Source organism: Pseudoliparis swirei, chromosome 18 (genome assembly GCF_029220125.1).
Source record: "Pseudoliparis swirei isolate HS2019 ecotype Mariana Trench chromosome 18, NWPU_hadal_v1, whole genome shotgun sequence".
Taxonomy (NCBI): Eukaryota; Metazoa; Chordata; class Actinopteri; order Perciformes; family Liparidae; genus Pseudoliparis; species Pseudoliparis swirei.
The window spans coordinates 6,744,769-6,772,070 of record NC_079405.1 but is presented as its reverse complement, the minus strand read 5'-3'; the positions used below and the strand labels follow the sequence as shown (position 1 = coordinate 6,772,070).

At 41.1% G+C, this 27,302-nt stretch overlaps 1 protein-coding gene across 5 annotated transcripts; it reads right to left on the bottom strand.

The window, feature by feature from the left end:
- Positions 1 to 405: 405 nt before the first annotated feature.
- LOC130208744 (immunoglobulin-like and fibronectin type III domain-containing protein 1) lies at positions 406 to 26,083 on the bottom strand. Of its 5 annotated transcripts, none has more exons than XM_056438040.1 (24): positions 25,788 to 26,083; positions 21,094 to 21,180; positions 14,771 to 14,890; positions 13,176 to 13,318; positions 12,841 to 12,940; positions 12,663 to 12,707; positions 11,069 to 11,102; positions 10,760 to 10,943; positions 10,525 to 10,638; positions 10,262 to 10,430; positions 9,786 to 10,058; positions 8,549 to 9,676; positions 5,049 to 5,173; positions 4,762 to 4,903; positions 4,292 to 4,585; positions 3,880 to 4,176; positions 3,168 to 3,347; positions 2,918 to 3,046; positions 2,516 to 2,824; positions 2,280 to 2,365; positions 1,983 to 2,175; positions 1,584 to 1,880; positions 764 to 1,090; positions 406 to 643 (listed from the first exon to the last, which is right to left on the bottom strand). In XM_056438040.1, the coding sequence occupies exons 2-24, from the start codon at positions 21,140 to 21,142 to the stop codon at positions 639 to 641; spliced, it is 4,743 nt and encodes a 1,580-aa protein (XP_056294015.1). In that variant the 5' UTR covers positions 21,143 to 21,180; positions 25,788 to 26,083; the 3' UTR covers positions 406 to 638. The 5 variants fall into 5 exon arrangements, with proteins under 5 accessions (XP_056294015.1, XP_056294017.1, XP_056294018.1 ...); XM_056438042.1 differs by lacking the exons at positions 21,094 to 21,180; positions 25,788 to 26,083 and adding exons at positions 17,434 to 17,530; positions 19,997 to 21,087; XM_056438043.1 differs by lacking the exons at positions 21,094 to 21,180; positions 25,788 to 26,083 and adding exons at positions 17,434 to 17,530; positions 20,072 to 21,087.
- Positions 26,084 to 27,302: the final 1,219 nt, after the last annotated feature.

The following is a 27,302-nucleotide window of genomic DNA, read 5'->3' as shown; positions in this document are numbered from 1 at the left end:
ATAACGTCGCCCCGTCTCCGTGTCATCAGTCCATAACGTCCGAGACGTTACAATATCATTGCGCCACCAAGGTCCTGCGATGTCAGATCAGAAGCAGCTAAAGTAGCCTAGCTTGTCTTCTTGTCTGCAAGTGTTCATTTTTCACAAAAGAGAGTAACGCGAGTAACGAACTCATTTAAATTTCAGTAACTGTAACTGCGTTAGTTGATTTAAAAAATACTTCGTTACACTCTCGTTACCGCTAAAAGTAGTGGAATTACAGTAACGCGTTACAAAGTAACGCGTTACTCCCAACACTGGCTATATGACATGCTTACTACCTCCGTTAAAATATGCTGCTTTTTACACAAGTATTTCAAGCTTTAATTTGATTGAGATTACCCAATAGAAATCAAAACAAACAAACCAAGCTTGTGGCTTTTATTTCAACACAATTTGCATCTCTAAGACTTTATTGTGAGTTTAACTTTGAATAAATGGCAGCCTGTACGGGAATTAGTCAAGTAGATAATGAGCTACAAGGAAAGTATCACGGCAATATTATAATAATCATTAATTCTACATTTGACATGTGAATTGCCAACTAATTGGTTTCTCTAAGCATTTTAGAGAAATTCTTCCATCTTCAGTGTGTTAATTTACTCTGGGAAAAAAAGAAGAAAAAGGCAGCTGTTAGTGTTAGAATTCAAAGATCACCACTGTATAACATGGAGACACGGTGAAAGCATCTTTAAAATGCAGTTCCACTCAGGCAAAGACGCACCTCTGACTGTCAGCTTAGTGGAGCTCTCAGCCCTCCCCATGGAGCTTTCTGCAACAATCGTGTACTCCCCGCTGTCTTTGGGGCCAACCCTCAATATGAGTAGTGAGCAGACTCCACAGGTGTTGGAGATGAAGTAGTTGGTGTTGGTATTCAGACTGATATTGCTGCGGAGCCAGGTGACATGAGGTGTTGGATCCCCTTTGATAGCACAGCTCATGTAGCATTCATACCCTTGAGGAGCAGTGTGCAATTTCAGTGGGACAAGGAACTTGGGAGGACACTGTAGATCACATGCCTTTGTTTCTGGGATGTTCACAATGAACTTTTCTGCAAAAGAGAACATTGGCATTGCGTCAAATGAAAACTAAAATCATCTAACAGAAGAGCATTGACCTGCGGTATGTTCTATATGTAGACTTTTGATTGGTAATGTCTGTATATATACATGGACAGCAAAACATAGAAACAATGTTCACTCTGGTTCTGTCTGTGATGGCTAAATGGTTTGGAGTGTACAATCTAGGGATGTGGATAGATAGCCAAAAAAAGGATACTTCATTTAAAGTGGTCATCGGATGAAAAGCCAACATATCGACCAGATTAATTGGCTGAATATTGACAGGAGAAAATAAATGTTCAAGGCCAAAACATTGGGTTTATTTTTAGAATGAGCCTGTAAGTGTTGATGTATTGACTCCAAAATGTTCACCTGCATTTTGTGAACTGAACTATGTCCAGATTAATTTTTAAAAAGCAATTGAGAATACACTATCAATAGCTTTGTAGAGGCATTATTGGTATTTGTCCAGCTTTTACATACCTTTTTTGCGAGGAATCAGCCATTTCGGTGATTCGGAGTGCTCAGAGGAGCCCATGTCGTTCTTTGCATAGACTCTGAACTGGTATTCTCTGCCCGGCATTATGTTGCAGACTGTGAATCTATTGTTGAAGATGTGGTCTGCAATGGTTTGCCATGTGCTTTTACTTGAGTCACGCTTGGTCACCATGTAGTGCAGCCTGTCGTCACGTTTCTCATCTGGTGATGAGGTCCATGAAACGGTCACTGTGCCGGGCACGTTTTCGTCAGTCTCTACAGGACCTGGTGGCTTTGGCTCATCTAGAGTTCAGATACAAACCTTTTTATATTTGTATTTAGAGCACATGGAATAGAAGGTAACTGTTTATACAGTAGGTAGGCACCGTATTTTATCAAGCTCACCTGTGACTCTTATTTCAATGCTAAATGATTCCTGGGCAACAATGTTCTTGACAATGATGGTATAGATGCCAGTATCTGTGCGCTCAGCGGAAGGAATCAGCAGTTGGGATGTTCCCTCTGTATTGCTGATGGTCACCTTTTTAGAAACTGGGGCTCCATCTTTCAGCCAGATGACATCGGGCCAAGGAGAGGCCTACAAAGAATATGGAAATGGGATTTTTTTTCAGAAGACTAAATTAAATCACAATATATTCATAGACATGGCTCTATGCCATCCTTAAGTTCTTGTTAAATTACCTCAAAGTTAATGTTGAATCGGGCAGAATTTCCTGCTCTCACCACCATGAAACTCTTGATTTTGGCATCTGTGAATCTTGGCCTCACTGGGTGAACAGTAGGATAAAATGTGGTCATTTACTGTTCATCAATAAATTAAAGTTGCTAATTGTACAACGACTGGTTCTTGAACTATTACATGGTTTCCCTGTAATTACAATATAACAGTTTGACACAAACAAAAGTGATATTCTTACCAGGGGGGGGCGTAGCGAGGATGTAATTATCCAGCTCCTGTGACTCTCCCTCTCCTCCATCATTAGTCGCTATGGCTCTCACCCAGTACATGCCCATTGACTTCAAGCCTTTCACTGTATAAGAAGTCATGGTTATTGCGTTTGAATTGCAGCGGTCCCATTCCGTGCTCTCCGCGGGCCGGATCTCCACAAAATATCCCTTGGCTTCATCCTCAACCCCCGTAATGTCCTTGGGTTTGATCCAAGACAGGGACAGGGTTTTGTAGGTGGAATCTGTCACTTTGAACTCTTTGACTTTACCAGGAGGTTCTGTAACACAGGAACCATATTCAGGGCTGCAATCCGTCGGCTATATGACGTGTTGATGAAATAATGACAATTGTAATCTATCTGTCCACTTACTTTTAGGATCTCTGGCAAACACAAACTCGGATGGCGGACTGTATTCACCCGCTCCAGAGTTGTTGATTGCTGAAACACGGAATTCGTATTCCACGCCCTCGACCACGTCTTTAACTCCAAATTCCTTCCCTGTATTAAAAAAAAATTAAAAAATGCAACAGAGGAATACATCATGAGGGGTTACCTTTTTGTGTTGAAATGGATTTTCATCACTTTATCAAACAGAAATAATGCATGAGTAATCAGTGACCTTTGGCCATCTCATCAGGTGAATTGACGAGGCCCCACAGGTTGCTGCCCTTCTTGCGTTTCTCAATGTTGTATCCCAGAATATTGGTTCCTCCAGTGTTGGATGGGGGAGACCAAGAAAGGTTGATGCAGTTCTTGAAGGCACTTACAACCTTTGGTGCTGATGGAGGTCCCGGGTATGCTGTACACGGAAAAGATTGGGATCTGTTATCATTTTTTTTTTATGTTACATTTATTTGTGGTTCACTCACACCTGAAAGTGGCAGAGTGAAATCCAGTGTGATTTCATGAATTATGGTCGTGGCTTGATGGTGAAGGGTCTACCCACTAAGCTCGTTTGAACGTGGTAGCACCATATGTAGTCACAAAAGCTGTGGCGTTTTATCCACTAGGATGTTTTTCTCAGGATAGTACATGGTTTTACTTCATTAACTACCGAAGCATTGCTAACAAGACGTTAATTTGATTTAAAAGAGATGACCCAAATCATGCCTCTTTTGAGGAGCAGTGTATACTCCAAACTGGATGATGCAAATAAACTAAAAGCTACAATAGCTTGCTTTATTTTAGATTATCAGACTCCCCTGACACATCAACACTTTCAAGATAATTTTGGACAGCTGTGTACATTTGTTGATCCACTGAAGATTTTTCTTTGCAAGTGAATCAGCCAATAGTCTGCATTGTGACCTCAGACATTGTTCCGAGTTTACCTTTTGTTCCGGCTTGAATGTCCTCTGTTTCCATCAGCTCACTGGTGCCCATCTCAGTCTCCACTCTGATGCGATAGCAGTACTTCCTGCCGTGATCTACGTCACAGTCCCTGTATTTGGCCTCTGGACCAATTGGCCCCACTTTCTTCCAGGTGTTGCGGCCAACTTGTTGTCGCTCAAGGATGTAGTTGCCTATCTTGCAGCCCCCGTTGTCTTTCGGGGACCTCCACTTGAATTCCAGTGCAGAGGAGGAGGCTTCCACGATCTCCAGAGGTCCCAATGGAGGAGTGGGCTTATCTACCAGGAAACAAATAGAAGAGTACTCTAAACCTTAACTGTAAGGCAGGCATTTGTCAGCCATTTACTCTCTAAGTGCATTCCAAATACTGTCAAATAATGTGTGTATACATACCCAGTATAATAAGCTGGGTGAAGGCCTCAACAGTGCCAAACTCATTTTTGATTTTTAGCTTGATTTCCCCACTGTCCTTGCGCTGGAGCTTGGTTAGGAGCAGACGGCTGCAACCCTCCGAGTTATCTAACTTGATATTTGATTCCTCCGAAAGCTCTTCACCCTCAAGGTACCACTGAACTTTGAGAGGTTCCCGTCCAACAAAAGGTAGTTTGAAGGTAGCTTTGAGTCCTTTTTTCACTGTTATGGGTTTTTTAAATTCTTCCAGGTCCTCAGCAGGAAATCTGGGTGGATCTATAGCGATTGGAAAAATAATAAAGTGGGATATGTTTAAAAAGTGTAAAGCATTTTAGTTAGATTAACTTCAAAGTAATGCAATTTAACTTGTAAAATTCGATTTTCATCGCAACTTGTGGGTGATGCAACCTATTTATCCACATGAGTAATGTCTGGAAGGAAATTATTCCTACCTTCAACAACAATCGAGGACTCCGTCTTCCGTCCGTCTGCTTCAAATCTATACTTTCCAGCATATTCCTCTGTGACTTTGTGAATTTTCAGCCTGTGGAAAGTTCCATCTTTGGAAATGGTCATACCCTCAGATGATTGAATCTAGAACAAAGCAAACATATTACTGTAACATCGAATATGGCTCAAGCCTCATCTCACGATCTCACATATATGAATACGTGACAGTGAATGGCTTTGATGTAATTGCAGTATTATAGCCGAATAGCACCGTCGACCCCGGGCTCACCTCTTCCCCGTCTTTGTACCACAGTCCCACACAGTCTTCCCTGCTCACTTTACACTCCAGCTCTGCTGCTTCTCCAATAATGGCGTTGCAGTCAGAAAGCCCGGCATGAAAGTGAACTCCTGGATCTGAGGATTCCAACCACTAAGTTAGTGAACGCTCACAGCCAACGGCTCTCATCTGCATACACGTTGTTTACTTGTTTCAAGTTTATGTAAAGCATCCATGTACGGATGTTTGGACACTTACCTCACGGTCATCCAAAGTTTTTTTTTATCGTTGTGCATTTTTGTTGATGTCATGTATTTTTAAATGGCATTTAATCATAAAATACATGTTAAATTGCAGATGTGTCAGAAAATATATTAAACTTGAACGGACTATATTATCCAAGATCATAAGGGATGTAAGAGGAGCGCATTTGGTTTTCATTTGGAACTTGATGAAGATGTCTTCTTGGCTCGTGTTTTGATTGATTGTCTGGTTTGGGGGGGGGGGGGCGACCTTTCTTCAACCTCGAACCGTCTTTGGGTTGAAGCTCATAAGAATGTCATCAGCGAGGCTCTCGGTTGCCTCTGTTCCTTTAGTTTCTCTTGAAAGAAATACGTGCCCTTAAAATATGTAAAATCCCACTCCAGCCGGATGTTTCTTTGGTCACTGGGAAGCATTTCCGTTTGGTTCATCTGAATTCGGTCTTCATTGTGCAGACGAGGGTTTTGGAGCACGGTCATCCTCCTGAGTCGGCTCTGGTCGTCTTTAATCTTCATATTATGCAAGAGTGTGTTTCCATAAAAGTTTTGCAGTAATTGCATCAAGAACATGTTTTGCTCACGTAAATAATTCACCTCAATGCACCGACTCATCCTGATTTACCATTTCAAAAGGCAAGCATGATTGTTAACACAGAGCACATGGGCAGTTAAACATTGCTTAAACACACACGCAGAATAAAGCTGATTCTGAAACACACACACACAGTCTGCAAAACAATACTTAAGAGACAGACGTGGACGTATAAATATTACCCTGCTGATATCCAACCTGTAAGTCATAGACATACAATTATAAAACAATGCGATAGTCTACAAAACATAAGTCTTAAGTATGTTTTGATTCATTTCACTGTCAATAACATTTTCTTAAAGACACTCTCAAGGTCAAATCCACTCTTACTGATCATTCTCAAAGGCCGTTTAACCAATTAGAGATAACATGTAGCATTCTGCTCAGTGGCCACAAACTTTTAGTGTTAACCCCAACAAACCTCCAAAAGTCATCTGCTCATGAAATGACTTCATTCAGTGATGGTGCTTCCCATGCAGCAGTTAATGCAGCGGCAGTCGTCTTACCACTAACTGTCTCCGCGATCAATGGGCCTCGCCGTGCGCGACCTGAACGCCTGCCAGCTGCTGCTGGCTCACCGCCGACTGCACCCTCACCATTTGCAGCAGATTCACCGCAGCCTGCTGCTGGCCCGCTGCCATGATCACCACTGGCACCACTCGCTTCTCTGCGTTTTGCTTTATTTATTTTTTTCATTTAGAGAGGATATCGTAATTACCGTCAATCCAATGTTTCTCATTTGCCGTTGGATATGCCTTACGTGTAACATGAATGAAAACAGTTTTAACAATTTAAATGTTAGCATTGAAACAAGAAACAACAGACATTAACTTTAATACAGAGAAAGGGGGTGGTGGAAAAGGTGGTGTTTTAGGATCGATTCCATAGTGGTATCTTTGTAATGCATCCATGAACGGATGTTTGGACACTTACCTCACGGTCAAACGCTTTTTTCGTTGTGCATTTAAAAAATATATAGTTTACTTTTAAAATGAAAATTAATTACAAATAAGATTTATTTCATCTTATATGTTGACCGTTTGTGATTGTTGTTGTTTTGTTTGTCTGTCTAATGTGTACACACCAGCCGCCAAGTTAAATTCTTCATGTGTCCAACACAAGCTAATAAACGTTTTGTGATTTCTAATCATAAAATACATGTCAAAATGCAGATGTCAGAAAATATCAAACTTGAACTTTAGGGATAATTGAGATCATTAGGGATGTAAGAGGAGCAAAGTAAAAAGATGCAATTTCTCTCTTGAATTTGTTTTTCTGTTTCAGTTTGGACAGTAAGTGTGGTGAAGTATGTAGATGTGGTATCACAAATACTTTATTTCAAAAAAGTGCTGATACGTCATACGTGTTCAACAAAATGAACGGAGTTGTAAATTGCTAGTGCAATTCATATTTCTGTTTCTCAAATCTAACAAACCTCAAACTCACCTTTTATGTGTTCAACTTCAATACATCATCACCTTTTCCATTTGACCCCTTTAACATTACACACTTGGATCAAACAAGTTATTTAAACCAGGAATACGACAAACATGTCAACACACTTAAAGCGTACGTAATACACAACACAAATATACACCATCTAAATTCATTCAAGTAAATGATTAGATGTAGAATTTAGCATATTATATACATGTTATACTAGTGTCTGTTTCTCGAAAGAGGCACACAAACAAACATAAAGACATCTATACTTGTGTTTTATTAGTCAATGGGGTCAAACGTGTTGATATTTGCAAAATCTAGCAGTTAGTTCATAATAAATAGTTAAATCCAAGGGTTTTCAAATGGCTTTAACTAAAAAACGTCTGAACAATGAAGTTTCCTGGGACTAAACGTTTCTCTGAACCTATGCAGAATAGGTCAAATATAAAATAAAGTAAATTCTGCCACTGAGGCTCGACACAATCTGTCTGGACTACGTCTTCAGATCTCCGGGACACGCGAAGGGGGCGTTGGAAATGTACCTCATTCGTAATGTCAAAGTCTTTCATAGTCGGTAACTTGGCTACAACTTGCAGCCTTTGACATCTCTTACCAACAACAGCTTCTTCAAACACCACATTTTAATTTTGAGATGATGTCCTTGATTTGTGGCTCCCTCATCGTTAATATATCTTGAGAAGTAGCATCTTTATTCAGAATGTCAAGCATCTAAATATAATAATTTACTATCAATGTTAAACTAATGATGACTTGACTGACTAATAATGAATGTGATTTACAAACTGACATTCATTCTACACGATCTCTTTCACTTCATCTTTTGAAATTATGTTTCAAATGGTTTTTTAAAAGTATTGTTGAGTAAACATAATATATTTAAAACGTTTATATATTATATATCAATTTAGAATTTGATGTATTTTAAATATATAAATATTTTAAGATATTAATTAAAGATCAATATATGAATATACTTTCATAATTGATCTGAAAGTTAATGGCAAAGACAAACAACAGTAACAAATAAACATCAAGAGATTTGTAAAATGTAGAGAAAATACAGAGGAGAGTAATATCAAAACATAAAATCATCAACAACAAATTACCTTCCGATTGCACTATTGGTAAAACTTTTGGAAGTAATTGTTTGTCAACACGTCTCTCAAAATAAATATCCGTATGAATGATGTTCTTACCTGTCACTGCATCTGGAACCAGAGGACCAGCTCTTTCACGTTTCTTCCGTCTCCCTCCTTCTCCTCCTTCTGCCTCTCCATCTCCCGCTCCTCCTTCTCCCGCTCCTCCATCTCCCGCTCCTCCTTCTCCCGCTCCTCCTTCTCCCGCTCCTTTACCATCTCCTGCTCCTTCTTCTTCTCCCTCTCCCTCAAATTCTTCATCAGAATCTTCAAATGAATCGTAGTCTTCTTCTCCCAGATCATCACCCCCATCACCTCCAGCTCCACCTCCAGCTGCACCTCCAGCTGCAGCTCCACCTCCAGCTCCACCTACAGCTGCAGCTCCAGCTCCAGCTGCACCTCCAGCTGCAGCTCCACCTCCAGCTGCACCTCCAGCTGCAGCTCCACCTCCAGCTGCACCTACAGCTGCAGCTCCAGCTCCAGCTGCACCTCCAGCTGCAGCTCCACCTCCAGCTGCACCTCCAGCTGCAGCTCCACCTCCACCTCCAGCTGCACCTCCAGCTGCAGCTCCACCTCCAGCTGCACCTCCAGCTGCAGCTCCACCTCCACCTCCAGCTGCACCTCCAGCTGCAGCTCCACCTCCAGCTCCACCTCCACCTCCAGCTGCACCTCCAGCTGCAGCTCCACCTCCAGCTCCACCTCCAGCTGCAGCTCCACCTCCAGCTGCAGCTCCACTCTTAGCTCCAGCTGCAATTCCATCTGCTCCTCCACCGGCACCACCATCAGTTCCATCAGCCCCTGCCCCCCCAGCACCGGCAGCACCTACACCTTTGCCACCGTGAGCCCCAGCGCCCCCGGCACCACCTGCTCCGCCAGTGCCTCCACTACCAACAGCGGCTCCATCTTCCTTCCTCTTCCTGGCAGCTGCGTCCTTGGCGGCCGCTAACTTCTTTGCCTTCGCCGCAGCCTTCGCCTTTTTGGCCGCTTCGGCCTCCACTTTGGCCGCCGCTTCGTTCACTTCCCGCTCGGCTTGAGCCTTGTTGGCGATTTCCAATTTTTCTCCCATTTCTTTCTGATATTTCTCCTGTTGATCTTTGGCTATTTTCATCAGTTCTTCGTCATTGCCGCCTCCGGCCATCGTGGTTTTGCGAATTGCCTTCTTCCCCTTGTTGGCAGGATCCTTGTCAGCTATAAATGATAATATGGCAAATGCAATATTCAATTCAATATTTAACAAATATTTGGTGTCAGGGAAAATTATCTTCAAGGTATTCAATGCAATTTGTCATTTTCTCACCTTCAACTATGAGCCAGGCATTGCAGGATTTGATTCCTGCCACGACGGCGTAGATGCCGGCGTCCAGAGGCATGCAGTCGCGCACCATCAACTTGTGGATCAGCTTATCTTCAGATACAGTGATTTGAATTTTCTCGCTATTTGACAGGGGCGCGCTTTTGCAAACCCATTTGAGCTCATTCATCGGCGCAGTCAGGACACATTGAAAGACGGCGTCCTCTCGTTCTTCTGCTTTCACTTCTTTTATTTTGACAGCGAAATCAACTTCAGGCACTGTCGGGTTACAGAAAGGAACAAAAATACAGGCAGGGAGAAACTTTATTTAAACTTCACCAATCCATCCCATACATTTCCTAAATAACCTATTCTGTACAGGCTCATGGAAAACACCTGTGCTCAGCAACAATATATCAGTAATCTTTGGACTGAATTAACTTGAACCCAATCGAATTTGAATCACTTGATTGAAGACGTACCTTTAAACTCTGTGGAGAACACATTGATGCCCCCGACATCCACCGAGTAGAGTCCGGCGTCTTCTGAACCTAGATTTCTAATCGTGAAGACATATTTCTTGCCGACTCGTTTCAGGTTATGCTTCATTGAATCGCTTTCTTCGATGGTGAATGGAATCATGACGCCGTCCTGCAGAATTCACATGCATGTTACCATCCTGACGATCGATCATGAAATGCAGCGAGGTCACACTCCTGGTTAGGAGTTCACGGCCCCCCCTCACCTTGTACAGGAACAGTTTGCTGGCCGGGTCCTTGAGGTCCATGTCCAACTCAATCGTTGCACAGTTGTCTTCATTGACTTCAATATGTTTCAGTGTACTGATGTGGGTCACGAACTGCGGAAGAAATGAAAGAAGACGAAAAATCATCAACACGTCTGATGAGAACGCGAAAAACAAATCACGACTACTCAAAAAGTGAAAGATGATTGGCCGGACGTGCTTTGGATAGACGTACCTCCGCAATGTCTTCCTCCCTCTCTTTCTTCATCTCAGTGAGTTTCTTCAGCATGTAGCGGAAGTCCTTGATGCCGTACTCGCAGCAGATGCGCTCGTAGTCCTTCTTGTCGGCACTAAGGAGGATCTCCCAGACCTTCTCCACCGGCTCCATCTGCTTCTCCTCACGTGTTCCGTCAGCTTTGCTGTCGAGAGATATTTTTCATTAAGCCCCCACAGAGCCAGGCGCTTTCACTAAAAGAAACACGTGATCACCGGCATAATACGAATAGCATCGCAGATTTGTTGACTAGGGTTATGTTTTACTCACCGTGCTTTAAGCTTTTTCCTGAGGTCCTTTGTATCTGGCGAGCCATGACGAAAAACATCAGTCAATAACTTTTTTGAATACATTAAAACAGTATTTTTTACCTGAAGATATACTGCACACAAATACATACTTATTACCTTCGCATTGAAAATGCGGAAGGTTATGTTTTGATCGGCGTGTATTTATTTATTTATTTATTTATTTGTATGCGTGTTATTCGCATAACAAAAAAAGTTTTAAACCGAATCGCATGAAATTTGGTGGGATGATTGGTTATTATCCGGGGACCATTTGATTAGATTTTGGGATCGATCGGGTCAAAGGTCAAGGTCATGAAAAGGTCAACATCTTCTTGAATCGCATGAAATTTGGTGGGATGATTTGTTATTATCCGGGGACCATTTGATTAGATTTTGGGATCAATCGGGTCAAAGGTCAAGGTCATGGATAGGTCAAAATCTTCTTGTTACCATAGCACGGTCAATTGTTATCCAATTGGCATGCAACTAATGCCAAAATGTTCATAATTCAATGCCCAATCTTGTGATTTGCGAAGGTATGCGCTCTACCGAGTGCCCGTTCTAGTTATAATTTGTTACAGTAATCTAAATGATACTACTCTACTTTCTACTGACATTTTTACAACATGTATCAGTTAAAAATGGCCTGACACCCACCTGATGTTCTCAATCAGACTTTAAAGCTCCTTTAACATCGCAGAGCCAGAGTCGACCATTTGGGACTTATATACATCATAACATGTATATTGTAGAAAAGAATCCCCTCTAACATATGAGCAACTCCTGCCTTATACACCCCACATCCCTCCTCAGTCCCCCTCTCAGCCCCTTGCCTTATGTTAGGCTCACTCCGAGGGGGGAAGATGCCCTTATATGGCTAATAGAGAAGAGTCTAATCCTATTAGACTATTGAAACGCATAATCTTAATGATCAAACATTATATTAACAATGTGCAAGCCAGAGAAATCAGAATAACTGACCTGAGTTTCCTGATCTCAGGAGTCCCTCTGATAGTTTTGGGCAAAAATAAACCCCAAGAAATAAAGGTAGTGGACTACAAACCTTCCAGGTTGCTGAACATTAGCACGTTGTGTTGGGCTTTATATTACTGGACATTATTCTGGTTGCTGATGTGCTCAATTCTTCAGTGAATTTCTTGGAGAATCATTATTGTGTCAAGTATACAGTGGCACAGTGCTAATATGACAGATGTCTCATAACTCCAATTAGTGTGGATAAGATGAAGATATATGGGCTACGATGTAGCACAGAGACATTGAGCTGCTGCGTCATTATATTGATATCTGAGATGAGAACCATCTTTGTACTCAGCTAGTTTGCCCAATGTTTAGAAGTGTCTTCTTAAAAAAAATATATATATATATGTTTTTGATCGCAGTGCTTGTTGGTCTCATATGTTTGTGTCTGATAAGGGCACGGATACTATATATATATATATAATAGCTCATTTTTTTAATGACTGTGACCTTAAAATGATGAGCCTTGACCTGACAGCCAACATTAAATGACAAAAAATAAGTAATCTTTTCAAACCTCTTAAAATAAACCTCACCTTCACCCGCATTCTTTTGAAGTTCCTTGCTTTTAGAGAATCCAACTGTAAAGAAACAGTTCACTTATTTTTTTCATTCTCTGTCACAGTTCAACACAAATGTGGAAACGTTTGAAGTGATTAATTCAATAATAATTACACTTGAGAGATACATTAAAGACAAAATAAAGAATCCTACCCTGAATCACATTCAAGACAACGGTGCAAACAGCCTTTCCATATTCATTTGTGGCAAAACACTTGTAGGTGTCGGCGTCCTCTGGAGTGACCTTGGGAATCTAATGAAATGCAAACAGAGTTAAAGGCATTTTATTATTATCACTATATTCAGTCTTAAGGCATTTGCACATTACATTTCCAGTGTACGAGTATTCGCTCAAATTCACATATTCCCAATTTACGGACCAATTCAACCATGTTTACAGTCTGGTCGTCTATCAATGTTTATTTCCTGTGATGTCACATCCTTATTTTTGTTTCCGTTTACACCTCACCGCCACGTGTGAAGCTCACCTCGATGGTGTGTTTGTGAGACAACTCGTCGTACTTCTGCAGGCACAGGTCGGGGTGAAAATGTATTTCTCCCTTTGCTCTACTCCATGTCACGGTAGGCGTTGGGGTGCCCACGATTATGGCTTTAAAGACGGCATATTTCCCTGGAATGATAGAAGGTAAAGATTTCCTGATTAGCGACAAATCATTCCCAGTGACTGGATCTTGCAATGTCTCCACATTGTAACGCCCTGTTCCGTTTCTCCTGTTTCTCCTCTGTGTCTCCTGTCTCCTTTCCTCTAAGTCTCCTCTGTGTCTCCTCTGTCTTGATTGTTTTATTCCCTTCACCTGCCCTCAGCCACTCCTCTGTTTTATTCCCTGCACCTGCCCTCAGCCACTCATCTGTCTCCTTGATTGGTTAATTCCCTTCACCTACCCTCAGCCACTCCTGTCTCATTGATTGGTTAATTCCCTTCACCTGCCCTCAGCCACTCATGTCTCCTTGGTTGGTTAATTCCCTTCACCTGCCCTCAACAACCCCTCTATCTCCTTGATTGGTTAATTCCCTCAGACACTCCTGTCTCCTTGATTGGTTAATTCCCTTCACCTGCCTTCAACACCTCTTCTGTCTCCTTGATTGGTTAATTCCCTTCACCTGCCCTCAACAACTCCTCTGTCTCCTTGATTGGTTAATTCCCTTCACCTGCCCTCAGCCACTCATGTCTCCTTGATTGGTTAATTCCCTTCACCTGCCCTCAGCCACTCATGTCTCCTTGATTGGTTAATTCCCTTCACCTGCCCTCAACCACTCATGTCTCCTTGGTTGGTTAATTCCCTTCACCTGCCCTTAACAACCCCTCTATCTCCTTGATTGGTTAATTCCCTTCACCTGCCTTCAGCCACTCCTGTCTCCTTGATTGGTTAATTCCCTTCACCTGCCTTCAACACCTCTTCTGTCTCCTTGATTGGTTAATTCCCTTCACCTGCCCTCAACAACTCCTCTGTCTCCTTGATTGGTTAATTACCTTCACCTGCCCTCAGCCACTGTCTCCCTGATTGCATCATGCCGTACACCTGTGTTTTCCCCTTTATATTGTGCCAGTCTTTCCCTTGTCTCCTGTGGGTTTGATGTCTTTTTCTCAGTCTTGTAGTGTCTCTGATTCGATGTCGCCGTCTTTGTTCGCATGGTGATTCCCAGTGTTTTTTTGTAGTTGCTTTCAAGCCAGATTGTTGTGTGTTTTTGTCCCATGTGCCAATTCACCTACGACAAATCCTTCTTGTCAGTAAAAACTTGTTTTTTGTGTCACTCAAACCTGGAGTCCAGCCTGTTTTTCTGCACCTAAGCTTTACCCATGAAAACCCGTAACACACATGGCATCAAGTTATTAGAAGTAACCTGGGTCAATGACGTGTTAAATTGCATGTAAAATGGTTACATTCTAAATATACACGCAAAAATACATTCATACATTTCTGATTTAGATCAATTTTGACGGAATTCGTTGGTGATGATGGCAAATGTGTCAATGTGGTGTAAGCTTAACAACTTTAAAATGTTTAAAGAAAAACACCCAATATTCTTTTCACTTTCATATTGAATGAGTCCATCGACGTACCCTCTTGAATAGTCAGAGCAATGGGTTTGCGGGTGAAATCTGGAGTCGTCATTTCCTCTGGAAGTTCCTCCATGAACTGCGTTATCATGACACCGGGCACTTTCGACTTCTTCTTGATGCCTGATCAAACGAAACAATGAATTAGCAATAAGACCACCTTAAATGTATTAAAGGATGCAGTAGGTGCAGTATAAATCGACAAAGCATGGCAATGTTAATTTTATTTTCGAAGCCACTTCTGTATATCAGTGAGTACAGTTTGGTCGACTGTATTCAGATTAAAGAAGATTACAAACCAGGCAAATTCCCACTTAACATAAATCACATGTATACTCTTGGTATAACAATGCCACGATTAAAGGTCAAACTTCTAAAAACTAAATAACGTGACCCGGGTAGTTATCAAAGATTATCCAGCATGTTATGAATAAACTGAGTGACATCTAAATCTAGATAACTTTTAAGCAAATACAAAAGTTACATCATATTTTCACATAACCCTCTTGTTATGTTATGAATAAATTGAGTGACATCTAAATCTAGATAACTTTTAAGCAAATACAAAAGTTACATCATATTTTCACATAACCCTCTTCGCCACCTTTTTAGATTTGACCCTGCAAAAAGTTTATTAATTTTATTTTGCCATAATCCCATGCTCTTTGTGAAAGAACAGAATGTGAGTATACGGTAATTGGCATCCCCACCTACTCTAACGTCTCCTGTGGGTTGGCTTCCCTCGAAACAGAGTGCTCTAAAGGAGCGGCGCACACCACCACCAGTGAGGTGAAAGAGTCAGAAACCTCTCCAAAAAGGATCGTGAATGTCCAATTTATGCATCGTGACTATTTCCAACGTTACCAATTTTAAAGCAACTTTGTAAAAGAGTGTAAGGTTTTCTGTGATATTCCACCTCATGGGCCTCTTGACATTAGTATTGAGTGTTTAATCTTCATATGAACATGCATCCCAAATCGACCGTATTTATGTCAGTAGCAGGCATAATAAGCTGATATTCGGTGTTGTCGGACTCTTCCCATAAACATCAATGTTTATGTCATGTTGAAAACGTGAGTGGGAACTTTCAGTTAATGTTAATTAGAATATGAGACGATTCCTATTTACTTTAAATGAATTTTGGTTTATTTGAAGATGGTTGGTCTTTTTCCAATAATTCTTATTTCAGTCATATTACTGGTTAATTGTGTTTGTCCACAGTGTGGTCTATTCTACATTATCGATTAAATTTCTAGAGCTCCATACTTTCTGTGGACAACTTACATATTGTAAATGGATCAAGTTTAAAGAAGCCTTGTGCTTATTGTTATTTTATATGTCGGCACCGCAGTCGTTTTACTTTATAACAAAATTATTCTCTTTTTATAAGCTAAAGATGCAGTTCATGGCCATGATAGATGTACCATGTAGACATGTTGTAAGTGTCTTCAGAGTTGACTAAAATATATATATACAGTATATACAGGACTGTCTCAGAAAATTAGAATATTGTGATAAAGTTCTTTATTTTCTGTAATGCAATTAAAAAAACCAAAATGTCATGCATTCTGGATTCATTACAAATCAACTGAAATATTGCAAGCCTTTTATTCTTTTAATATTGCTGATTATGGCTTACAGCTTAAGAAAACTCTAAAATCCTATCTCATAAAATTTTAATATTTCCTCAGACCAAGTAAAAAAAAAGATTTATAACAGCTGAGTGTTTGTCAAGGCTCAGGAAACCCTTGCAGGTGTTTCGAGTTAATTAGACAATTCAAGTGATTTGTTTAATACCCTACTAGTATACTTTTTCATGATATTCTAATATTTAGAGATAGGATATTTGAGTTTTCTTAAGCTGTAAGCCATAATCAGCAATAAATCAGAATAAAAGGCTTGCAATATTTCAGTTGATTTGTAATGAATCCAGAATGCATGACGTTTTTGTTTTTTTAATTGCATTACAGAAAATAAAGAACTTCATCACAATATTCTAATTTTCTGAGACAGTCCTGTATATATGTATATATTGAGATATATATATGTATATATTTATATATATTTATTTATACATCAATCTATATTTATATTAATTTATCTATTTATATGTATTTATTTATATATATTTATATAGTATATACTGTATTTAACATATTTATATATTATATATGATTATTTATATATATATATATATATTTATTAAGATATATGTATATATATTTATATATATATATATATATATATACATAAAATGACAATTGCGTCACCTAAGTAACGTTTACAATATAAAGACATTTCGATTGTTTATTTTAATTATTCATTTATATATTTGTATACTATAGGATATAATTCAAACGAGACAATTTGCTATTAACAGGCATAAGGGTTGACACATCTGTAATTAATTGCACCCCCTATGTTTCTCTCTTCACACCAGTACTTCATATTATTCTTATTTCCAGCACAGTTCAGTCTAAATTGTGAGCACTCAAAACAGGGAAAGTTGGCCAGAGGTTTTCTCCCGTCTGCATTCTCGAGAGGTACACAGGACGCAAAGTACGAGTCCGACTTGGCTTCCTTTTTAAAGCTATTACAAACTGTAGAATTAGGCACCGAAGCCGGTTTAAGTCCCTGAGAACCTGAGAGCACCGGTATGGACTAACCCAGAGACGTCTCGAGGGCGACATCACTGAATGCTGATCACGCGGGGTTCAGCTGGTCCGGGGATCTTTAATTATCTTTTCTCTTGGCATGAAAGACCTGTAATAGGCAGAATATATATACTATAGAATATGTTGTTTAAGTATGAAGGGATGAGCAGGGCGATGCAGCATCTTGCAGTCTTAAGCGCAATGGAGTTGAAATGCACATGACAAGTGGAAACTGTGAAGATGACGCCGTTAAAAGCAATTTGTTTTGATCAGCCTATTAATAAAGAAGAGTGATTAAAGCTGCGCGTGTCAGCTGGGCATTGCTTTCATGGGTCAGTGAGCAAAAAGAAATTAATGCCGTATAATTGGCATAAATGTGGGACAGAAATAAGTAACTCCTAAGCAGATTTGTTTTGATTTACTTTGCTTAGTAAATGCTGCGTTTGATTATATTAAGCAAGTCATATTAGATGCAAAACATCACCAGATTCTTGTAGTTTTTCAAGAGATCTTGACAGCCGGAGCTAAGGATGAGCATGCACAAGCTGAGGGTGTTACGTTCAGTCCTTGTCTGAAAAGCCTGTGGCGGAAAGTGCCAGACTGCTCTTATCTGTTTTCTAACACAGTTGCACTGGAGGACTTTTTACTTGCTTTACTTTTGTATTTAACTATTTTTTCAAAGTGTGTTGCAGTTGTTTATTTGCTAATGTCTAATGAGGACGACTTATCAACAGGATACGCATCCCCTCTAAAGGAAGGCGCCTTTGTTTGCGGTTTCAGCCACCCACCTTTTTGATAATTATTTTAAATTTTTTCGCTTTAACCATATGTATGTGGAGCACAACACAACGCTCCACAGAGCTGGAACAAACTCACAGGAGATATTGCAGTTTTCTAACTCTCTGAATATTATGAACTTAGATTCGACACCCGAGTGCTGCACTTTCCTCTACTTATTGCTTTGTGCTCTCGTCTTTTCTTTCTTATCTGCTTCTGGCTATTTTAAAATGGTACGTCTTGCATGGCTTTTTGAAAGCACTTTGAAAATGTCTCTGTGAATGAAAACAGCTTTATAAATACAGCGGGCTTGTATTGTCAAACAAATAAATGAATGAACGATAAGCTCTCCAAAAGTTTGGTGTGTGTCCACTCGCCCGCTGTTGTGTGATGTTGTGTTTATTAGTGCATTTATTATCAGTGCAGCTTTCACCATTTACATTATTGGCTCTAAAGACTTTTTGTTTTTCTTTTACATTTAACTATCTTATTTGTAGCCGGAAAAAAGCATATGCCGTAAATAATGATGGACTCTTTTCATTTGTTTTTGATCCAACAAATAATCCAGGTTTTCTTTAAATTTACCAGTTTTTGTTCTATAGATGTAAACTAGTATTTTTCTGATTTATCATTATTTCTAATGTATTTGCCTCCATGGCCAATGTTAACAGAGATTTGATCCTAAAGCGCGTTGTTTACTTGTGTTTCCCCCAAAGCAGCAGTGAAAGGAAGCCAAGAAAGCAAAAGGTATTGAGAGTTGCGTGAGGCCAAAAGGGCTCCCAGAGGTCACAGGGGTCATTCCAGCTGATTACCTCCAGACCTCAATGTTCTGTGTTAACTAGACAGCATACGGTTCTCGTAGATCACCTTTTGAACTGCGAGGGTCATAAAAATTCCAATTTTGTATCCGTGACAGTTCTTTTCATCACGGTGAAGCCGAGGAGAGCGTAAGGGTCAGGTGTGAAAAAAGGCTAAAAATCACATGAAGTAATATATAATGTGTAATTTAAGGGAGGTCAGTTTGCTTTGGTAATCGTAGAATGAGAGTACTGCCTTAAATAGGTTGTACTTGTACTCTACTCATTCATGCAGTTTGCATCTAAACATCATCTTACAAGTTATATGTGATTTGAAGGGGCTGTTAAAGCTGATATTTATAAAAAAATCCTTGAGAATTATAAATGTAAATAAAAACGGATTAATATGGAAGATGTATGTGGTAGTATATATAAATATATTTTTTTTTAAATCTTGTTTATTGTTTTTTTTCTTCTTTTTTTAATTTTCTTTATTTTATATTAATTTTCTGATTTATTTTGATTTCAATTGAGGATAGGAATTTATAAGCATTTTTTTGCTTCTACCTATAAATTTTCAGTCTCTCTCTTTTGTATTTTTTATAGGATAATATTGTATTGTATTTGATTTGATTGACTGAATAAAAAATACAAACAAACAAACAAACAAAGTGGCCAGTCAGTTCAGCTTGATTTTAGGAGCGACCCCATCCTTTGGGGACGTCCCTGTCGAGCAAGTTCCCTTCTTGAGACCGAACCTTGCCGACATACATTGTTCTCCTTTTTAAATTCCAAGATGAAGCAGCCGCATGGAAATCAACCGCAGTGCCCGATAGCGACAGCCTTAGTGTTCATATGGAGGTTTATTCAAACGGTCACAATGACAATGCATCCGTTGTGACACTGAAAGTTGGATCATCCGTTCCGGATGGCACCTTTCAAGGCGTGATGGAGATCACATCACGACATGCAACTCACCCATCGTGGAGTCATGCACTTACAGGAGGTGAGTCGTTTGTGCAATTTGATTTCTTTTCTTTTTTTTGTTTGTTTGTTGTTGTTGTTGCTTCGCATACCTTTGTCGTCCGGCTGAACTCCCTCTGATTGGGCGATGAAACACGCAACAACGTGACAGAAGGGGAACAGGACAGGTAAATATTAATCCTGACAAAAGCACCACGGCAGGTTGGAACTTCGACAGGATTTATGGTCACAATAAACATAAAACAACACGATAAGCAGTATCACCCAGGAGTGGGCGGCACGCGCACAGACACACAACTTGGGCAGAACAAAATATTCAGACGACAACGGTTAGTCGGAGACAAAGTGTCATACAGTGTGTTAGCGGTACGTTGTTGCAGCAGCATGTTAATAGTTGTGCTGTGCATGACACTTAACTTCAAGCTCGCTCAGACTCTTTCTCATGGCTCATGGCAGGATGATTCCTGCGCAGTGCTTGAGAGAAATTATGTGCAAATACTTTCTCGGAAATCGATTTTAAAGGACGCCTTCATGTCGTCTTCCATTTCGTCAGTCGCAGTAAAGCAGAGTGAAGGTTCCTTGAGACCTTTTTTCCCCCCCGGTGTTCCCTCTTCAGCCTTTTTGCATCTCATCTTCTGGCATCTCCGACGCCCCCTCCTTCATTCAGTCGACGGACATCTTCGTGAAAGATACGTCGATACATTGGCCGGTTGCTGCTCGTTTATCTTCCACAAAGCAAAAAGCTTTTCTTTTCTTTTTAAAGTGTGTTCTTGATGACAAAACAATTTTTCTTTGTTGTCGAGTTTTCTTGGAAAAGCCATGAATACCATTTGGACTCAGTGGAGGTCTCGGGCACCCCAAGTCTTCTTCAAAAGAGGCATTTCGTAGACACACACACACCTCGTGTGATCTTTGACGTGGTCAACTTCCCGGTGTCTTTTCATTCCTTGTTGCTTTCGTAAATGCTATTTCCCTAAAATATTTTTTGGGTTTTGTTTAAAGATTAGTGGTGTCTGTCGAATCCCGTTCGTGATTGTTCCTCAGAGGAAGTAAAGGCCGAGGCCGCTGCAATACAAACCCTCGGACCGAGGGCCGTCCACCACCTGGCACTTACCCGTCTGCCCAGCGGCAGTTTCATCCGTCACCTTTGCCTTCTTCGACATCTTTCCTTTCCTCTCGAGCGCTGCTGATTCAGAAGTCTCTGTAGGCGAGACAAAAAGACAAAAGAGACGAGAGGACATATTTAGCGGCGCATACTTATTAGCATGGCGCAAAATCAAAACCGCGATATTGACCGACGTTCTGCTCGGAACTCGAGGCGTCAGTCTTTTTACGTTGGTGTGTTTCAAATGAGAATTTAAGCAGATGCCACCCAAAGGTTTTCATTTATTTATTCACAACATTTGGAGGAAGATGCTGCTGCTCTGACCTACGGGTTGTATTTTGTCCAAAGCTCAGTGCAGTTCCTCTGACCGTCGGTATGAGGCAGCAGCCGGTGTCTGTTGGCCTCGGTGTGAGATGAACGCCTATCATAAGCCGGGTGGAGACGGAGGCTTAGTTTCCAAATTCTCACACTGGCACTGCTATAGTATTACGGTCCTTATTTATTATTAGTAAGTATTAATATACTATATTTGAAATGGCCTTTTCTCAGGCTTTAGGGAAAGCAAACTCTGAAAAGATTAATCGAGAGATTTTTCTGAGAGGGAATATTTTCTCCACCACCAATTTTTTATTATAATGTTCTTTAAAGACACCAGAAAAGTTTAATATATAGACATCAGGTGTAATGGTGATTGACTCACTGTTTTTTTCTCCTCAAAATATCCCATATTTATATTTCATATTTAAAAATATATGTTTTATATATTTATTTTGATTTTACAAATTAACAAGACAGGACTTTAAGGATACAATAGAAAGGGAAAGGAGAAATGAAAGGTTAAAGAACAACAACAAAAAAGACCCAAAAATAGATAAAAAATCATGAGAAAAACCTGACTCACTGTTTAACCGTTAGATGAGTAATGTCTCCTCTCTGGTATGAAAGGTGACGTGCATCAAGCTTGAAGCCGTCACTATTGTTCTGTTCTTTTAAAATGTGACCTAAGGACTCAAGTTAATTGGTCATAACCTTCTAAATGGACACGGTCTTAAAGTATGTGTGGTTACGCACGCACATTCATATTATTGTCATTATTACTTTGCAGAAAATGCTGTCGACCCGAAGAGGTGAGTGTTTGAATTCTGCTTTCCAGATCCTGTCATCTCTCATTCCCTTCACCTGGTCCTCACGCCATTCTCACCTGCCTCTGACCACCTCGTTAGTCCCTCATTCCCTTCACCTGGTCCTCACGCCCTTCTCACCTGCCTCTGACCACCTCGTTAGTCCCTCATTCCCTTCACCTGGTCCTCACGCCCTTCTCACCTGCCTCTGACCACCTTGTTAGTCCCTCATTCCTTCACCTGGTCCTCCTCCTTCTCACCTGCCTCTGACCACCTTGTTAGTCCCTCATTCCCTTCACCTGGTCCTCACGCCATTCTCACCTGCCTCTGACCACCTCGTTAGTCCCTCATTCCCTTCACCTGGCCCTCACGCCCTTCTCACCTGCCTCTGACCACCTCGTTAGTCCCTCATTCCCTTCACCTGGTCCTCACGCCCTTCTCACCTGCCTCTGACCACCTCGTTAGTCCCTCATTCCCTTCACCTGGCCCTCACGCCCTTCTCACCTGCCTCTGACCACCTCGTTAGTCCCTCATTCCCTTCACCTGGTCCTCACGCCCTTCTCACCTGCAGCCCATCCCCTCATTAGTCCCTCACTATTTATCTCCCTCACGTCCACTTGTCCTCTGCCAGATTGTCTTGTGTGTCATTGCCAAACTCTCCAGAGAATTCCAAAAATACTAATTCTGATCTGCCCGTTACGACCCTGCTTGCCTGTTGACCCGACTTAAGATTTTTGCCTGCATCACTAAGTAAAGAGCCTCCTCCTGCATTTCTGTTTTCGTGTCATACTTTTGGGTTCCAGCACCTGTAACCATTACAAACCCTTTAATTTACGTTATCATGTCCGTCTTCTGGAACCGGTACAAACCCATCGTGGTTGCAACAACTTGTGCATTAAACTTGCTCCAACGTCTCCAAACTGTTGAAGCCCCTGAAACCTTGGTTTCACATTTTCTATTTCTATAGATGGCACATACAAATCATTAAATCTATCTTTAAATAGAGCAAGTTCATCTCCTTGAGGAACATAGAAGCATTTATGCATTACCCCCTTTCTAATGATTTTCTTTTCTTCTTTTCTTAATTGCAACTGCTTGTGCAACTGCATCAAAAAGTGATGTAAACATTTCCCATCCGTCCGGATTTTACATTCAAATACGATCCTCTCGCTTCAAATAAGTGAGCATGTTATTTTTAGCTGTGCTGGTCCTCCGGCGTATGCTCAGAGGAGGCCGTGGGCTCCAGCAGCGATCTTGGCTGTTTGCTGGGTCTTGAAAATGAACCACGCGACACGTATATGGCAACAGCAAAAGCGCCTGCAACAGGAGACACTTTGGCAGGACACCCTTTGCATTAAAAAGGAAAGCGCACTCCTCTTCCCTCCCACCGAATAGTTTTGCTGTTTTAGCTCATTATATTTATAGTTTAATGTTCTCATCCGATTAAATGGCATGTGACTGGTGGGGGGAGGGGAAGTTGTCCACAGAGTAGCTGTCAATAGACCCTGAGCGTCTCCCCCAGTCGCCGTTTTAACACTGTTAAAAATAAAAAAAAACGGTTCATAACATCATTACATCTGACCAGTGGAGGCAGGCTGGCTGTCACTGCAGGCAACAAGTCACCAATCCCCAAATTAGAGACAGATATCTGAAATGTTGGTCCACTGCAGCAAAAATAGAATATGTCCAACTTTTCACCCTCGGAGCCTCTGTAAATGCCTTCCATTGTCATTAACTTTATATATATAGAAATATAAAATATCTATATATATAATATAGATATATATAATATAAATATATATATATAAATTTATATTATATATATAATATATAATATATATATATATTATATATATTATATATATATTATATACATATATACTATTATTATATATAATATAATAATATGTGTGTGGGTCTGGGGGTGTGTGTGTGTACACATGATCCACGCATCACCAGACTCTGTATCACTTTTCAAGAGCTCTTCCCAGCTGTCGGTGACATCAGGCCAAGTACATGCTCATCCGCCCAACTAACTGATCGGGTCACATGTGTGAAATCTCACTCTCTGCTCTGCACACACCATGATAAGGAAGAACATTTCACTAATATGCATATGATGGATGTTTACCTATAGATGTGCGTAAGCTAATTAAAAGAAGGCCTGCGTTGCAGTTATTTGCCCTTATTATTTTAGTTATTTTGACGGTTTGTCCTTCGATAACTAATTGGTTGCCGTCGTCGTCGGGCCGATTGGAGTGTTTGTGTGAGCTGTCCCTGTGATAATTGCCTGTGTTCTCTCGTCTTTGCATGCGCGCCAAATCCCTCGACGTTACTAAAAGTTGACCTCTCGTGTCAGCAGTGTTCTTTGAAGATTGAACAACAGATATACAAGCTGCGGCACGTCGGATCGACGGATTTACGTCACAGGTGGTACGTGGACATGTGTCCCGACACGGACGTCTGCTTCCACTGGCCACAGAATGTTGAAATGTGTTTCTAGCTTCTCAGATGTCCCTCACTGCATTCGTCCGCTGACAGCAGCGACGCGTACACGGAGAAAGTCTCTTCAGCCGTGTAACTGGCACCACGGTGCACCCGGCGGCGAGGCTTTTTGGTGTCAAATAAGCACTAATGGGGCTTCTTGAGCTTCCTGGTGGATTCGCTCCGGTGGGCCGACAAGTCGATGTACTGTATATGTTGTCGTAGATGCTTAAGCTGCTGCACGGTGGCTCGCAGCATGTTTTGTTTTTTGATCAGACGGTGCGTGTTCTCATTTACTTTTTTTTAAAAACTTTTTTTTGTGTGTGGTCTTATCTGAGAAATTCATTGTGTTCGTTCAGATCTACGAGGCGTGACTGCGTTGGGGATAATTGCCTTTGACAAAAACACGTTCTGCACGTGCATGCCGTGAGACTCAGGCATAGAGAGAGAGAGAGAATAGCATACACTATACAGGCTTGTGTATTTCTTTTAACGTGGAAAGAGAATCGTATTTTCTGCCCAAAACACCACCCACGCCATTGACGCCGCACTCTGTTTCTCGGGTTACATATTGATTTGATACCTATCTAAAGTTAGCCGTCAACCGGCGGCCTCACAGCTCTGACCTCCCGTCTGGGATCCAGCTTCCCGGATTTAAAAGTGTGAAATTCAAAACTGAGGAGCCTGCGTGCCTTACCAAAACGGTTTCCATGCACCGTGTCCTCTGTGTGACTGAATCCTCTACAATGTTCACTGAATCTAAAAAAATAAATAACATGGTCACAGAGACTGTAATTTGAGCATCTGAAATCTGATAGCACGTAAAAATGTCACTTCATCGCTCTTTAAACTCGACAAGTTCAACTCTTTGCGGAGGAAAATAGAATCGAGGATCCATTACGCGCATTTTTCGTTTTTTTACTGCCACGTTTCTTGCGCCTGCCCGCAGAACGACTTCCAGCGATGGCACACATCGTATTCATCCTGAGCGCGTTATGGGGGCTGACTTTAAAGAAATGGGTTGAGCAGTAATTCATCTCTCATGTCTGCTCACAACATGTTGCTGTCCGGCATGCCTTCGTGCTGAGGGCCACCTACCTGCTCGCGCTCCTCGCTGCTCTCGGCTCCCTTGCAGGCGGCAGTTCTGCTCACACTGAGCCTTCTTTTCCTTCCTTCTCGATGTAATAGATCCTTTCGGCAGCGTGCAAGTCTGCGCTCGATGCTCCTCTACTGCCGAGAACCAGCGACTGCCAAAAGCTGTTTCGGCTTTTTTTGTATTCGTGTTGACTCCAAAGACATTGGAGGTCGGGTGGGCGGTGAGGCTGCGAGGGGGGCTCGGCGGAGGCCGGGTCACAGCAGGTTAAATATCTCCGTGAGAATCACTCGTTCCCATGAACCAGATGCAGCGACACATGATTGTGTTGATTTGTTGACAAGCGTCACATCTAGCTACACGTTTCGGGACTTGATGAGGTTAGCTCCTGTGTGTGTGTGTGTGTTCATGGGATTGTGTAACCATTAAAGTCTTGACTTAAATGATTCTTAGTGAAAATAAAGAAGGTACAACTGAGCGCAACCAAAGTGTCGTTTCTGTTTTTACAAGAGCACTTTCAAGGATTGTTCATTTTTAATACACATGAAATGCAGCCACCTTTAACCCTCCTGTTACCTTTAGGGTCAATTTGATCCCATTCAATGTTTAATGTCGGTGTTCTTTGGGGTCAATTTGACCCCAGGCTGTTTTTCACTGTGTCAAACATATAAGAAATATCAACTTTTTTATATATTTAAAGGGCTATTTAGGTAGTCAACAAACAAACAGTACCTCACACTTAAACTTGGGAAACAATATTAATTCTAATAATTTTCTGGAGGTTTTAATTGCTGGGGTCAAATTGACCCAGAGGGTAAAATATGTTAGTAAATGTGAAGGTAACAGGAGGGTTAAGTCAATAATAAATCCTGAATATATAATCATGTGAGTAACAATGTGCCGGCTTATCTCACGCCATTCAGCACACTTTTATTACAAAGCACAAACTGAGTAAAACCTCAAAAGAAAAACGAAGAACATTAACATGAAGCCCATTCAAATGCACTCTGTCCAGCGCATTTTGTTCATCTGATTAATATTGAGATAACTGGAACATTTTAATAACCATCCTGCCAACTTCAAATAACAAAAGAAGGAATATTCAAATGGAAAACATTGGGTTGACGTGGGTGGAAATACAGCAAATAATGATCACGCTCACATGATACCAAAGAACTCTTTCCTGCAGGTATTTGTAAAACATAGCAGACGCATTAGAATATAAATAGTTTTTAATCACATACTATTATAACACTGGGTCGTTTTATGAAAGGAAACCTATAGATTAGAAGCGAAAGCTGCATCTGATGTGTTGCCTCCAGGCTGCAGCCCTCGGACGCTCTTCCCTCCCGTCTTTTATCACAGAGCGGTATTCCAGTTGTACGTCATGTCCAGAGTTGTGTTATTTTGAGACGACACCGTGAACGTTGCCAGCCGCTGTGTCCTCAGAGGCTTAAATAAAGAAGTGATGTTATAGGTGTGACACACTGTTCCCACTTAGCGGGGGGGGGGGAACCAAA